General features: G+C 38.9%; 1 protein-coding gene across 1 annotated transcript; it reads right to left on the reverse strand.

Annotated features, from left to right (window-relative positions):
- Window positions 1-409: 409 nt before the first annotated feature.
- Window positions 410-4427, reverse strand: LOC110027104 (probable beta-D-xylosidase 6). Its single transcript, XM_020728389.1, has 5 exons — window positions 3600-4427; window positions 3358-3524; window positions 3186-3283; window positions 2320-3087; window positions 410-1022 (listed from the first exon to the last, which is right to left on the reverse strand). Exons 1-5 carry the CDS (start codon window positions 4365-4367, stop codon window positions 448-450), a joined length of 2376 nt encoding a protein of 791 aa, XP_020584048.1. The 5' UTR covers window positions 4368-4427; the 3' UTR covers window positions 410-447.
- Between the last annotated feature and the right edge of the window lie 9754 nt (window positions 4428-14181).

The following is a 14181-nucleotide window of genomic DNA, read 5'->3' on the forward strand; positions in this document are numbered from 1 at the left end:
TTATTATCCTACCCAAAAATTCAACTAATGTCTTATTTTTAAGGTTTATTGGCTTTGTAGGTCTGACTATTGCAGTAGAAAATGTTTTAAGAATGTTGTTAGAGCTTGGGAGGACTGGAATGCTCACCCTCCATTGATCATTTAAATAAGGGCTAAAATGATTTATCATTTAAAAATTGATAAATTATTTCAGCTAATATTTAAAAAATTAGGGAACTCAATAAACATTTCATAAGCTCTAGTGTAAAATGATATGATCATTTTAGCATTTCTCTCAGCCTGAATGTTGATGCATACATAATAAAAAAATAGCAAATTATTTATTGAGAATTTTTTTGTTCATGATATTGCAATCCAGACAAACAATGAGAACATAATGGTAAAACCATCAGAAAGACATCCAATAAAATTAAACACTAAATCACACCTAAAATCATCTTCTTCACTTCACCTGCAAATATCCAATTCATGTTCTGCATTATGCACCATCAATATATGACCACCCAGCACTAAAACACGCTCGCCTTTCTCATTCGCAGAGCTCATCTGCCCGCAAAGATCTACCAAAATTTCAACAGTGGCGACGCCATTACCGGCAATGAAAACGCGTTTGAACCCAACCAGTTGCCTCCTTGGCGACCCTCTAATCCTTGCAACAGATCTGTCAAACAACAACACAGCATGGCTTCCATCCATATCTCCATTGTTCGCCACTGAGATCTTCACACTGAACTTCAAGTCCTCACATGGTGTTCTCTCATCAATGTGGAGATAATCAATCTCCTCATTCATGAGAGCTTTGGTAGAGGAATTCTTCAATCTTATTCTGGTTGGAGCTGATAAGAATTTGTAGGTGTAGTTGGAGTAGCTTAAGCCATAACCAAACTCATAAACAGCCGTTCCGGTGTAGAATCGATAGGTTCGGCCCGGGTAATCCCTCGAAGGATCGGCTCTCATGTTCATGTCGTTCATCGGAACGACGGTGAAAGATTCGGGGTACCAAGTCACCGGCAACCGCCCGCCTGCACCCCACATTTCATAAGAAAATAAATCAAAAGCTTTTTACAAGATAAGGGATTGTTAGGTTTGAGATTCATGAATTGTCTATAATATTGTTGAATTATCGGTGAATATAAGTATTGCATATGGATTTAGGATGGATATTTATAAAGGGGCATATAGATGCAAACCACAGTTCCTATGTATTTATATATCTAACATCTAAACTTTACATTTTAAAATTTATATCACCAAATATTTCATATAACAACAAAAGTATCACTATTTTAACTTTTAAGAAGTGAAATGCACCTTTTCATGCATCGGTAAGTTGGCATATATGTAAAAAATTGAGATTTTGGTGTTATATATGCAAATTCATAAGAATTAAGTGGTTGGTATGCATGCACATCTCCCACTATAAAAATAGCTCACAAGTTTTATACAAGACGAGGGGTTGCTAGGTACAAGATTCATAGACTAGTCTAATTATTGTTCAATTTTGGAATTGCATGTGTTCTGTTTATTCCAGTATGGTTTGATTCAAGGCTATTGCTCGTCCCGGGTTTGGTTCAACCCTAATAGAGTGTTTAAGGTTACACCAAACTTTGGGTTACAATTCTAATTACATACTTAGGTTCTATCATACCCATCTAAAATTGTGTGGGTTTTCTATGTGAGAGTTGGGTCCAATCTAAGTAGCGCACAAAGGGTGGATATTTATAAAATGACACGTGTCACCTATAAATGAGTTCTTTAAAGTATTATTAAAAGATAGAAAGTTGTTGATGACATATAAAAAAGATGGAACTCTATTTATAAAAAGATATTAAAACATTAATGGGATAAATTACAATATTTTATTCATAGAAGAAATTAAGTGGCCATGTGACACATCTTGATGCGATTAGGATGTCCTAATCCTAATATTGTTTTTGGAAGATTTACATGCATATCACTCAACTCCTATGAATTTACACATCTAACACCAAAGCTTCAATTTTTTATATATAAGCCATCTTACCTATGCATGCAAAAGGTTAAAATAGTGGTTTTTAAGGGATATGAAAGATTTGGTTGGTATAAATATAAGTCAATCATACACCAAAATCCCCTCCTTCCATTTATTTCTTAGAATTAGCACATCTTCATTGATTGATCCAAATTACTCCTAATCCCATTCAAACATGTAAAGATTACTCTGTTGTCATCTTAAACATAATTAAGGTTATATGATAAGGTAAAGAATAATTAATTAACATTCAATAATCAAACTAAAAACTTGCAGAAAACTACGAAGAATGAGCAACAGGTACTAACCAGGATTAAAATCACCAAAGAGAGCCTCTGCAAGCACCTGCCCTCCGACTTCACCAGGATATCCAATCCATATAATGGCGCCAATCATGGAATCATCTTTCGCAAAGGAAACATCAAGAGGACCTCCTCCCATAAGCACCAGTATCACAGGCTTCTTGCTTGCAGAGGTAACAGCACGAACGAGCTCCTCCTGCTTCCCTGGAAGCAGCAAGCTCACCCTATCATGGTCCTCGGTTTCTTCCGTAAGATTCAGACCCACAATCACAACGACAACTTCCGCCGCTTGTGCCACTTGAACCGCCTCTTTCAATCCGTCCGCAATCACGCAGGAGGTGTTGGCACAGCCGGCGGCGAAAGCGGTGTCCGGCACGAACTCTCTCAGCCCATCAAGCAACGTCTTGGGATCGCAGGGAACGCCGCTGTAGCCGCCGCCCAGAACCTCTGATCTGTTTCCAGCAGGACCAATCAAAGCCATGGAAGCTACATTGCTCCTTCTTAATGGCAGAAACCCTAACTCATTCTTCAGAAGAACCACACCCTGTTTCACAGCTTCGACAGCTAGTTGCCTGTGTTCTTTAGTGCACACATCGCCAGCTCCAAGTTCCCCGTACTTCTGTTTCGCCGGATCTCCGTCGAAAAGCTTGAGCCGGAAGAGAACAGAGAACAGATTGAGTAGTGCTCGGTCGATCTCCTCCTCCTTCACCTTTCCAAGCTTTACGGCTGATTCAGTATGATTGAGCAAATATTTGCCGCAATTGATATCCATCCCTTGGTAGATTTTACAACACGGAAAAGCAATTCAGAGGTAGCAGCTCTGATCCCAAACAGCACAAATTACCAGTAACATAACACAAAATCTGGCCTACCAGCTTTTAGAACATCAGCAACTGCATCTTCCGGCGATGGAGCGTATTTCTGATCCTCGAAAATTATCGCCACCGCATCACAGTCCGAAGTGACATATCTACAAACAGAAAACAGGCATTCATCATTGAAATCATATTCGCAAACCATACCGACAAGAAGAACAAGAATTACCCCTCAAATCCCCATTGTTGTCTTATTTCCGTCAGCAGATCTCCGCGAGCGCAGGACGGGACGCCATTAACTTGGTTATACGAACACATCAAGCAACTAGCGCCGCCTTCTCTGATGCAGCTCCGGAACGGTGGCTGGAACGTATCCTCCATGTCTTGATCGGAAACCTAAACACACGAAATACAATGCTCAATCAAACCTTCATAACAAACTAAATAGAAACAGTGAAATCTTCTCAAAACCTGCGCGTCAAATGTGTATCTCGTGAAGTTCTTCCACTTCTCCAAATCATAAGCCGTATGATGCTTGCAACAAGCGGACAGCATCATCAATCCACGATCGCCGCTCAATTCCCCCAACACCATCCTCCTTCCTCCGGTCAAAAACGAATTATTCGGATTCCATCCCGACTGAGACTGGAAACTAGAGACGTAATCAGCAGCGTAAAATGAAGCCACCATGGGATCTTCACCAGGTGTTTCCTGGCCGCGCCCCCACCTAGGGTCCCGGAAGATGTTGATGTTCGGAGCCCAAAACGTGAGCCCTGCTTGCTCAGCGTTGTACATCGAGCGAGCCTCAACGGCAATGGCGCGAGCTAGGGCTCGCCACAGTGTGCGATTGAAGGAGGCGGCGGAGAGGATGACTTGGGGGAAAACGGTAGCGGTGGAGATGGAGCCGTTGAAGCGCACGCCGGGGCCATTCCCGGCGAGGCCGTGGAGGGATTCGGACCACCACTCGTAGGGAGGGATGCCGAGACGTGGGACGGCGGCGGCGGTGTTGGAGAGCTGCTGGATCTTCTCTTGGAGGGTGAGGAGGGAGATGAGGGAGCGAGAGCGGTCGGGAATGGGGAGGGAGGTGTTGCAGAATGAGAAGGAGTTGAAGTGCGGGGGCTTGCAGGGGTAGTTAGAGCGAGCTCCGGCGGTGGGGAGGACGGAGAAGAGAAGGAGGAGGAGGTGGTGGTGGAGTGATAGGGTTAGTGGTCTGCCTGTTTGGCAGAGTGGCGGCTCCATTGTTGGGACACGAGGGAGAGCTCTACAGTATCAAACAAATATTGCATCACGACTGCACAAGTGGGGAGTTCAGTGAGGTGGAAAAAAAAGAATTGATCCACTAATACTAGTAAATATTTTTCTGTTGTTAGTATATGTTATTCATGTGTTATTATATGTTATTCAGGTGTCATATATTATTCATGTGTTATTATATGCTATTCAGGTGTTATTATATTTTAATAATATTTTTGGTGTTATAATAACACAATGACACACAATAATACCTGAATAATACACAATAACATCTGAATAACACAGGAGAAATATTCTCTTGTGTTACCGGGAAGATTTAATTTTTTTTCTGGTATAATTTCATTGGACTCCGCACGTAACTCTACGTGCGGAGTCCTGATGCAATATTTTCTCATTAATTTATAGAGTTGCAGAATTGTTAAGGGATTATTAAAAAATATAAACATAACACATGATTTTTCTTGTATTTAGATAAGTAAAACATAAAGTTTAATATTTATAATCATGACACTCAAAATCTTTGACATTATATAAAAAATATCATTTTTATTAATTTTTTAAAGGCAAAATTCCTATTTTTTTTTTGCATTGATTTATAGCATAAATGTGATTTAAATATAAATATCAAATTTAAGGTGTTACATATAAATTCATAAAAATTATGTGCTACTTTTTTAAATTTCTCTTAAACAATAGAAAGGCTCCTTTTTTTTTTTTTTTTTCAATTATCACTTATATTTTAAAATGACTAGTGAATTGATTTTCTATTATTATTGAATATCAAATGTATGAAAGAATTTCATTGAAAGCTAATTCATATAGTAAAATATTTGGAGATGTGGTTTTCTTGTTGAATTTTTTTATTATTAATATTGTTGCAATGGATCAGATTTATTAGATTAATTAATTCATGTTTTTGTCAATAATATCAGCTCACGTGTCAGCAGTTGGATATATTACAACATCCACATTTTTAATATTTCAAAGTTAAATTTTCTAAAGAATCAAGTGAATTTTGTTAGGAGCCAATAATAAGTATAATCGTGCTCATAAGCAATGATGTTATTTTTGTACTTTTATCATCCTATCATCTATAAATAGAATGTCCTTTTTTCATATATGGGGAGTCAAGTCATTTGGGCTCTCCAGCCATTTAGGCATCACTCTCCCCTCCTCTTGTAACAACTTCTTTTAATATATAAAATCGGTCCAAGAGTCTGAGGAAGACCACTGCAACATGATGATCTATATATTTATGTATATTAAATCTACTAAGAAGTTCTATGTGTAAGCCCGCTTGTATGGCACAAAAAAAAGGTACAAAAGTGTAAAGTTCAAATTTTAGTTAAGGGAGGCATTCCATCCTATATGTAAGGTAAATATAATCTCAACATTTAATGAAGTTTGTCAAAAAGACTTTCAATCATAGACCAAGACTACCTTGGATTACGATTCTTATGTGATCTTTATCCTATAAAACCTCCATCAAGATCAAACCTACCACACATAATTGAATCATCGAGTGTATTTTGATTTGTCTTTGGCGTGTCATGTTCACTTACTCTTCAACATCTTCGCACACCACGAATGAGTTGAACATGTTTTTATTAAACTAAGAGTCTATTTGAGGCACCTGCAACTTATTCAATAATGTATTGATAAGCATCTGATCCTGATAAAATGCTTATCAACAGCTTATCCGAATAAGTTAGCTAGCTGTTTAATTTGTGTTGTTTGAAAACAACTAATTTGCAGTATTTTACATGTTTTTATTAAATTAAGAGTCTATTTGAGGCACCTGCAATTTATTGAATAATGTATTGATAAGCATCTGATCCCGATAAACTGCTGATCAACAACTTATCCGAATAAGTTAGCTAGCTGTTTGGTTTGTGTTGTTTGAAAACAACTAATTTGCAGTATTTCTGGATAAATAATCATTCTGCCTCCTATGCAATAATGTTGTTTGCAACAGAACAGTCATAGCAATATATTTGATACTGGCTAACAAAAATAATATTAATGTGCAGTAAAATCCAATGAAAAATCACTTAAAAAACAAAAGTTTCAATTAATACATCATAAATAAATAAATAAATAAAAATTTCCAATAACCTTACACATTAAAATATGACAAAAACAACAAAAGTGCAAAACTCTTAACAGAGTTCTAATGAATTATATAGCATATAAAGCGCAGTAGATGATATTAATGAAACATTCTCAAAGGAGCTCTCAACATCAAAGCATACATACAATTTATTACTAATCATTTTGAATGAAAATGTCAGAGAATCATCTTTAAATATTGTGAATCATCAATATATATTTTCAATTAAGAATGAAAATTGTAAGCAACAAGGATTTCAATAAACACTGCCTGAACTTAACTTTGCTCAACTGAAGTTCAAAGTCTAAGCATTTTAACTATAATTTATTTCCTTAAAAACAGTCAAGAAGGTCAAATCAAACAACATTTGTTGATCATTTCTATTTCCCTGTCAAGTATTAGACACAGCACTATACTCAAGATTCTGCAGATGAAGCTTCGTCATCCTTATCGTTCACCATGCCTGCATCAGCCAGAATTGGCACCTCTGCTGCCAACCATGGTGCAAGACCCAAACACAAAGCATGAGCGATTACAAATCGGGGACTGTTTCCATGAAAAATCTCTGTTAGAACGAAGCAAAACGATAATAGGAACACAATAATCTCCACAAACCAACCAAGGTTGATAGAAAAAAGGCAGCTCATTTACCAATTCTCGGCCCAAAGGGGCTTGAAATGTGCTGTTAGGCAGATTTTTCCTCCCCTATACATCTGATCAAACATAAACACAGATGCACACATGTCAAGTACCAAAAATAAAAGCAAATCAAAGTAAGAGAAAGCCGAGAAACCTTATGAAGCTTTCCATCGAGGTCGAGGAGCTCGATCTCAGGGGCTGTAGCGGGATAGTTTACATGGGTGTCGAATTGGAGGTGGAACTCGTAGCGTTGGAGATTGTGGACAACCCAGCAGAATCCCGTCCATCGGGTGGGCTCGGGATTTTCGGCGGAGATCTGGAACCAATTAGTGTCAATGAATTTGTTCATCGAAGTGTACGCATTAGGGCTCGGTACTCCTCCTTCAAGCGTTGAGTCCATGTCGCGCCGTCGTGGGGTTCGGCTCGAGTAGAGAGCAGAGCGATCTGCGTGAAGGATGACTTTGGGTCTATTTGGGGCAGCTGCAGCTTATTCAGCTTATGCTGATGAGTAGCTGATCTGGATAAGCCGGCTGACTGTTTGGTTTGTGCGTTTGAAAAATAGTTGATTCTGGATAAATGACCATTCTGCTTCTGTTTTGGATAAGTTATTTAGTTGTTTGTTGTGTTCATTTTGTAAAAAACTGATAAAAAAACTACTAAGGAAAAGAGGGGGTAAGCGGGAGATGTATTGTGATGAACAACTATAGTGAGAGAGATAGGTTGAGCTTTTTTATTGTGGGAAAAGAGAATAGCCAAGATCAGACCATATAAGAAGAGAAAAATGTTGAGTGATTTATCTTCGATTAACTAGAATTCACATGAATAGAGTATCTGGGGCAAGCTATAATGGGTAAGAGGAAAATACTAACTATAAAACAAGAAAACTAAAATAATTCTTCTAGTAGCTTACTATGTGTACATTCACACAAGCTTAACATACATGAAATTTTTCATGCTTATTCTTATGCCTATACCCTCTTGGATCAATAGCAATCTCTTAAATGATCTTCTTGAAATAAAAATAACCTTTCTCTGAATGATAAATACTTCATATTGATGCTTTAAAAGAATTCTGATCTCTTAAATAACAATCTCTTAAATAACCTTTCCTATAAATCAAAACCTGCAGTTAAACGGTGAATTTTGGTCTTCTATTTCGTACTAATGCTTTAAAGGAAAAATAAAAGAAGTGCCAGCATAAGAGAGAGGCGTGAGAGCAAAGATCAAGAAGAGGCGGAGATTTGCCATGAATCTAGCACCGCTGCAACTCGCTCTCTTCTCCATTCTCGATCGGTAGATGCAGGGTATGTTCCATTGATCTAATACCCCGTCGTTTCCTTGCACCAGTCGCGACTGTCTGCGAGGATTTCGAACAGAAGAGAGGAAGGAGAAACTGCAGCTATTTGCGATGGTTTCGAAGGGGATGGTCCATGATTTTGATCGCGTGAGATGCGGCCGAGAGAGACGAGGGCAGGTGGGTAAAACGAGCGTTGGAAACATACTAAAATAAAAACGCAGTTCTTAGATAATCAGTCAAAACGTGCTAATCAAACGATACAACGGCGTTTTTAAAATAACGCCGCACTTATTAGCTGCCCCAAGCAGACCTTAAGTCATTCAGATTTTCTTAATAAAAGCTGTCGCGGGCTCAACCCCGCGGCCCGCGTTCTTACCCTGCTTCAAACGCACCAAATAAACTCCCCCAAACAGGCCCTAAAACGCTACTTGCCTTGGTCATCCACAGATCAAAATTTATCTCATTGTCAAATGTCTCAGTTTCATACTCCTCATAAACATCGCTTCAATGCCAGTATAAAGAACTTTAAACTAACATCAAAGATCAACGCCATAAAGTGGACCTCAAGGATTTGCAGGATTTGACTCACCAATGATTAGCAGGATTATACTCAACTGTCCACCACAGAGAAAAAATTATCCATTAGTATCAAAATTTTGTAAAAAAAATATTGCTATCTACTCAACTGTGCATTTTTTCGTTCTAATTTCCTCTCTAATCCCGAAGAACAACAAAGACTAAATCACAAGTCAAAATAGGAGACAAGATTTGAATAATAATAATGATACAGATAAATATAATAAGATATATAAGATACAAAATCCTTCCCCTATCCTTTGTCAATTACTGCAGTGGACATTATTTTCTAAACATTAGTTGAGAAAAATGGGGCGGAAGCAAGGTGGGGAGGGAACAAGCGTAACAGAGGAAAACAAGGAAGACAATCAGCAGCGACAGAGTGCTGGATTCGAGTATTTTAAAAGTTTAGGGTGTTGGATATGTAAATATAAGATTTTGCGTGCTAGATATGTAAATACATAAGTTTTGGGTGCTATGTATGTGAAATTTCACAGAATTATTGGTCCAGATGACAAACAATTGAATAGAAATACTACTCAACAAAAAAGGGAACAGCATATAAAAAATTGGTACTGACCTCTAAAGATTGAACTTTTAGGCCAGAAACAGATCATGCCAATATAAAATAGTGTTGTCAATGAGACAACAAGAGAGTAATGGCTTCTATAAATATATCACCAAATATCATGCTCAATCAAACAGCTCATCCCAATCAGATCTCGCTAATTCATTCATTTATTCATTCAAGACTGATCTTGCCGTTCATTTTTCCAAGAATTCTTCGCAGCCTCGGAGGAAAGAGCGCATATTACGTCAGTACTACAAAAGTAGAGATACGTTCGAATTTCAATAGTCGTTGTGTTATAATAATATCCCGTTGTGTTACAGGAAGATTCCAACAACGTTATTTGTAAAAAATGAAGTATTATTCGAGTATTATGTGGTGTTATTCGATTACTTTGCGGTGTTATTAAAATATTCCTCCAATTTACTTGATTTGGGGTTGTGTTATTCGGCATATTCCCTGTGTTATTTTAATTTTCATTATGTTATTGGAATAACACAACCACAAATTAAGTAACGCTGGGGAATATTCCAATAACACTTTATTTTTCACAAATAATGCTGATGGAATATTCCTATAACACAGCGGGATATTCCTATAACATCAATCCAAACGTAGCTCTAGGTTCGAAGTCCTGATGTAATATTTTTTCCATAGGAATAGGTGCCAGAATCATTATTTAAATCCTTTGGTTTAGAGAAATGTTGTAAATCTTGCCCCACTGAACACCTGAAATATTCCAAAGAACTCCTGCGAATTGAGTTAGATGGAAAGAACTGAATAACCAAATTGCCAAAAAAAATCTGCCGAAGGACACTGCTGAAAGAAGTGTCTAACTCCTTGCTGTGTTGCAGTTCGATTACTCAGCAATCCAAAGAGCCCATTTCTTGAAATAATGTTTTGAAGAATCGAATACCTGTAGCCAGAGATGCATAATTCTTGCTGTTGTAGCCGAATTCTGTAGCAGCCGAATACCTGCTACAAATGAAGCGTTGAATTCCCTGCTGGAATTATCGAACGCTTCTTGCAACTCCTTACTGTCGAATAAGCACCTGCAACTAGGAAGGAAAGATAAGGTGTCGAGTTCCCTTGCAGAACTTCTAGACGCCTCTTCCTCCCTGCTACGGTTCTTGGATGCTGAAGGAGATGGAGACAACAACAAGCAAGAAACAGGGAAAAGTAGAAAGAAAACTACAGGAATGAAATCGCATGACAAAAACATAAGAATGCCAATGAATCACGTGGTTCAGTCCATAGACCTACATCCACGAGAGGGAATCACCAACAAATCCACTAGAACAAAGAGGAATTACAAGGTTTTTATATCGAAGAATATGCACACCTGTAGATCTCTCCCTCTCAAAATTACCTCGATACAAGATCTAAGATTCTTTTTCTCAATTCTTGAAGTCTTTCCCCTTCTTCTTCTTCTTCTTGGTTCTTTTCTTCCACTTCTTGGCCTTCTTGGTTTGATTTCTTTCTTAGTCCTTGTAGTCTCCTTTCTATAAGTCTCCCTCATCTATTTATAACAAGATGAGGCCTCCCAAGTCGACCTGATTAACCAAATTAGAAGCTTCCATGGTTCTTTAATAGCTTCTATGGATTTACATGTTTGTCATTGTCTTAGCTAATTGTGAGTCAATTATAGCAATTATCCACCTTGACTCTCAATTACAAAGCTCTGTAATAAAGATTCCCTCCATCTAGCCCCGATAGGGCTCTTAGCCCCTTGTTGAGTTCATCATGTTCAGACAGTATTTGAACTTAGTCGTAGGTAACACCTTGGTGAGCATGTCAATTTCTTCTACCTGTGTGAATTCATTTGCTACGAGTCATGTTTTATACCTAACCTCTTCAATGCCTGGCATGGCTTCCTTCTTCTTGAAGGTCCACTTACAACCAACTACACGTTGGTTCTTTGGTCGATCCACAAGTTCCCAAGTCTTGTTCTTTATCAGAGAAACCATCTCTTCATTCATAGCATCTACCTACTTGTGTCTTTCCTTACTCTTTAGAGCTTCTATGTAGCTATTCAATTATGCTTCTTCTATCTCTTCTGTGACGCTCAATGCATAGGAGATCAAATATGTATGACCATATCTCTCTGGCGGTCGACATAGCTTCAACCCAGAAAGTTTCTGGTAGACCGGCGTTTAAAAGCATGCACCTCACTCTCTTTAAGAGAGTCATGTTCATTCTTTCGGCCAACCCATTCTCTTGAGGGGTGTTCCGAACTGTCTTGTGCCTTGTAATGCCATTCTTCCTGCACAACTCATTGAACTGCTCTGAACAATATTTCAAGCCATTGTCAGTTCTCAAGTGCTTCAATTTTGTTTCCATCTTGTTTTCTATGAGAGTTAACCAATCCTTGAACTGTTGAAAAGCTTCATCTTTTGTTTTGGGATAAAGACCCATACCTTCCTGGTGTAGTCGTCTACGATGGACATGAAGTACCTCGCTCCTCCATGAGTTTGAATTCTAGCTGGACCCCATAGATCACTGTGTATGTAATCAAGTTGTTTCTTTGATGTGTGAATTCCGGTAGAGAACTTCACTCTAGTAGCCTTCCCTAACACACATTGTTCGCAGAATTCTAGTTTATTGTCTTGATCTCCACATAGTCTATAGTCATGTCGGGTTCTGATTAAACTACATTAGAGAGATTACCAATCATGGTTCTTCCAACTAAGGAATAAAGCCCATTTTTCCTGACTCCTTTCATGATGATGAGAGAACCTTTGACTACTCTGATACAGCCACTTTCTGTCTAGAACGAGTATCCGCTTGACTTTCAGATTTCTTTTGAGTTCAAGAACGTACCTGACATGTTGCAGTATTCGTTCGGCTCCATCGAACATCTTTATTATGATTGTTCCGCTGTCGACCACCCTGCAAGCCTTGTTGTCTCCAAGTAGTGTGGACCCACCATTTTCTAGTTGCAGTGTCTCGAACCAGTCCTTATGAGGACACATGTGTAAAGAGCACCCCGAGTCGAGGATCCACTCCTTGCTGAATTATCTGCCTTGCTGAATTCTGATTCGGTGATCACAAGGGCTTCAGCTGAATCATAGCCGTCCGAGGCTATGCTTGCTTCACCAGGATCTTTAGGCTTTTCTTAAAAAATTTTCTTCTTCTCCAGACAGTTTTTTCTGAAATGACCTTCCTTATGGCAGTGGTAACACTTGTAAGATCCCTTCGACGACTGATTCCCGCCCTTCTTTCCCTTCTTGATCTTGATTTGCTTTGACTGTTTCCTGAACCCTTTTTATCCGATCTTCCTCTAATGGTAAGACTGTCTCCACTGATTTCTTCATTCAACTCGTGCTTCTTTTGAAGTTCTTTGGATCTGATCAATGATTGAACCTCTTCTAGAGAGATTGTTTGTATCCTTCCATAGAGCATTGCATCTTTGAAGTGCTCGTAGCTCATAGGAATGGAGTTTAGTAGTAGCAATGTCTTGTCATCGTCATCCATCTTGACATCGATATTCTCAAGATCATCAATAATCTTGTTGAATTCATTGATTTGCTCTGAGACGGATTTCTTTTCATGCATCTTGAAGGAGTACAGAAGTTGCTTCAAGAAGAGTCTGTTAGCCAAAGTTTCTGTCATATAGAGTAGTTCGAGTTTGGCCCAAAGCGCTTGGGTCGTCATCTCCCTCGAAACTCCCCTCAGAACTTTATCACCCAGGCTCAAGATTATTAAGTTGTCAGCCCTGTCCAGAATCCCGTTCATTTCTTTCTCGGTCATGTCGGCCGGTAATGTTGTTGGGCCTTGCAAGGCTTCTGTAACACCTTGCAGCATCAATAGAGCTTTCACCTTCACTCTCCACAGGTCGAAGTCGTTCTTTCCCGTGAATTTCTCGATGACAAATTCGGCGGTTCCCATTGTCTTGGCTGGGATTCCCACAGACGGCGCCAATTGTTGTAAATCTCGCCCCACCGAACACCTGAAATATTCCAACGATCTCCTGCGAATTGAGTTAGATGGAAAGAACTGAATAACCGAATTGCCAAATAAAATCTGTCAAAGGACACTGATGAAAGAAGTGCCTAACTCCTTGCTGGGCTGCAGTTCGATTACCCAGCAATCCAAAGAACCCTTTTCTTGAAACAATGCTTCGAAGAATCTAATACCTGTAGCCAGAGATGCCAAATTCTTGTTGTTGTAGCCGAATTTTGTAGCAGCCGAATACCTGCTACAAATGAAGCGCCGAATTCCCTGTAGAAATTACCGAACGCTTCTTGCAACTCCTTACTGCCGAATAAGCACCTGCAACTAGGAAGGAAAGATAAGTGCCGAGTTTCCTTGCAGAACTTCTAGACGCCTCTTACTCCCTGCTGCGGTTCTTGGATGTCGAAGGAGATGGAGACAACAACAAGCAAGAAACAGGGAAAAATGGAAAAAAAAAACTGCATGAATGAAATTGCAAGACAAGAACTCTAATGCATTAAGTGGTTCAGTCCATAGACCTACATCCACGGGAGGGAATCACCAACAAATCCACTAAGGAAAAGAAAATTACAAGATCTTTTACATTGAGGAATGAGCGCACCTCTAGATCCCTCCCTCTCAAAATTATCACGATACAAGGTCTAAAACTCTTTCC

This window comes from Phalaenopsis equestris, unplaced genomic scaffold (genome assembly GCF_001263595.1).
Source record: "Phalaenopsis equestris unplaced genomic scaffold, ASM126359v1 Scaffold000414, whole genome shotgun sequence".
In the NCBI taxonomy this organism is placed as follows: domain Eukaryota; kingdom Viridiplantae; phylum Streptophyta; class Magnoliopsida; order Asparagales; family Orchidaceae; genus Phalaenopsis; species Phalaenopsis equestris.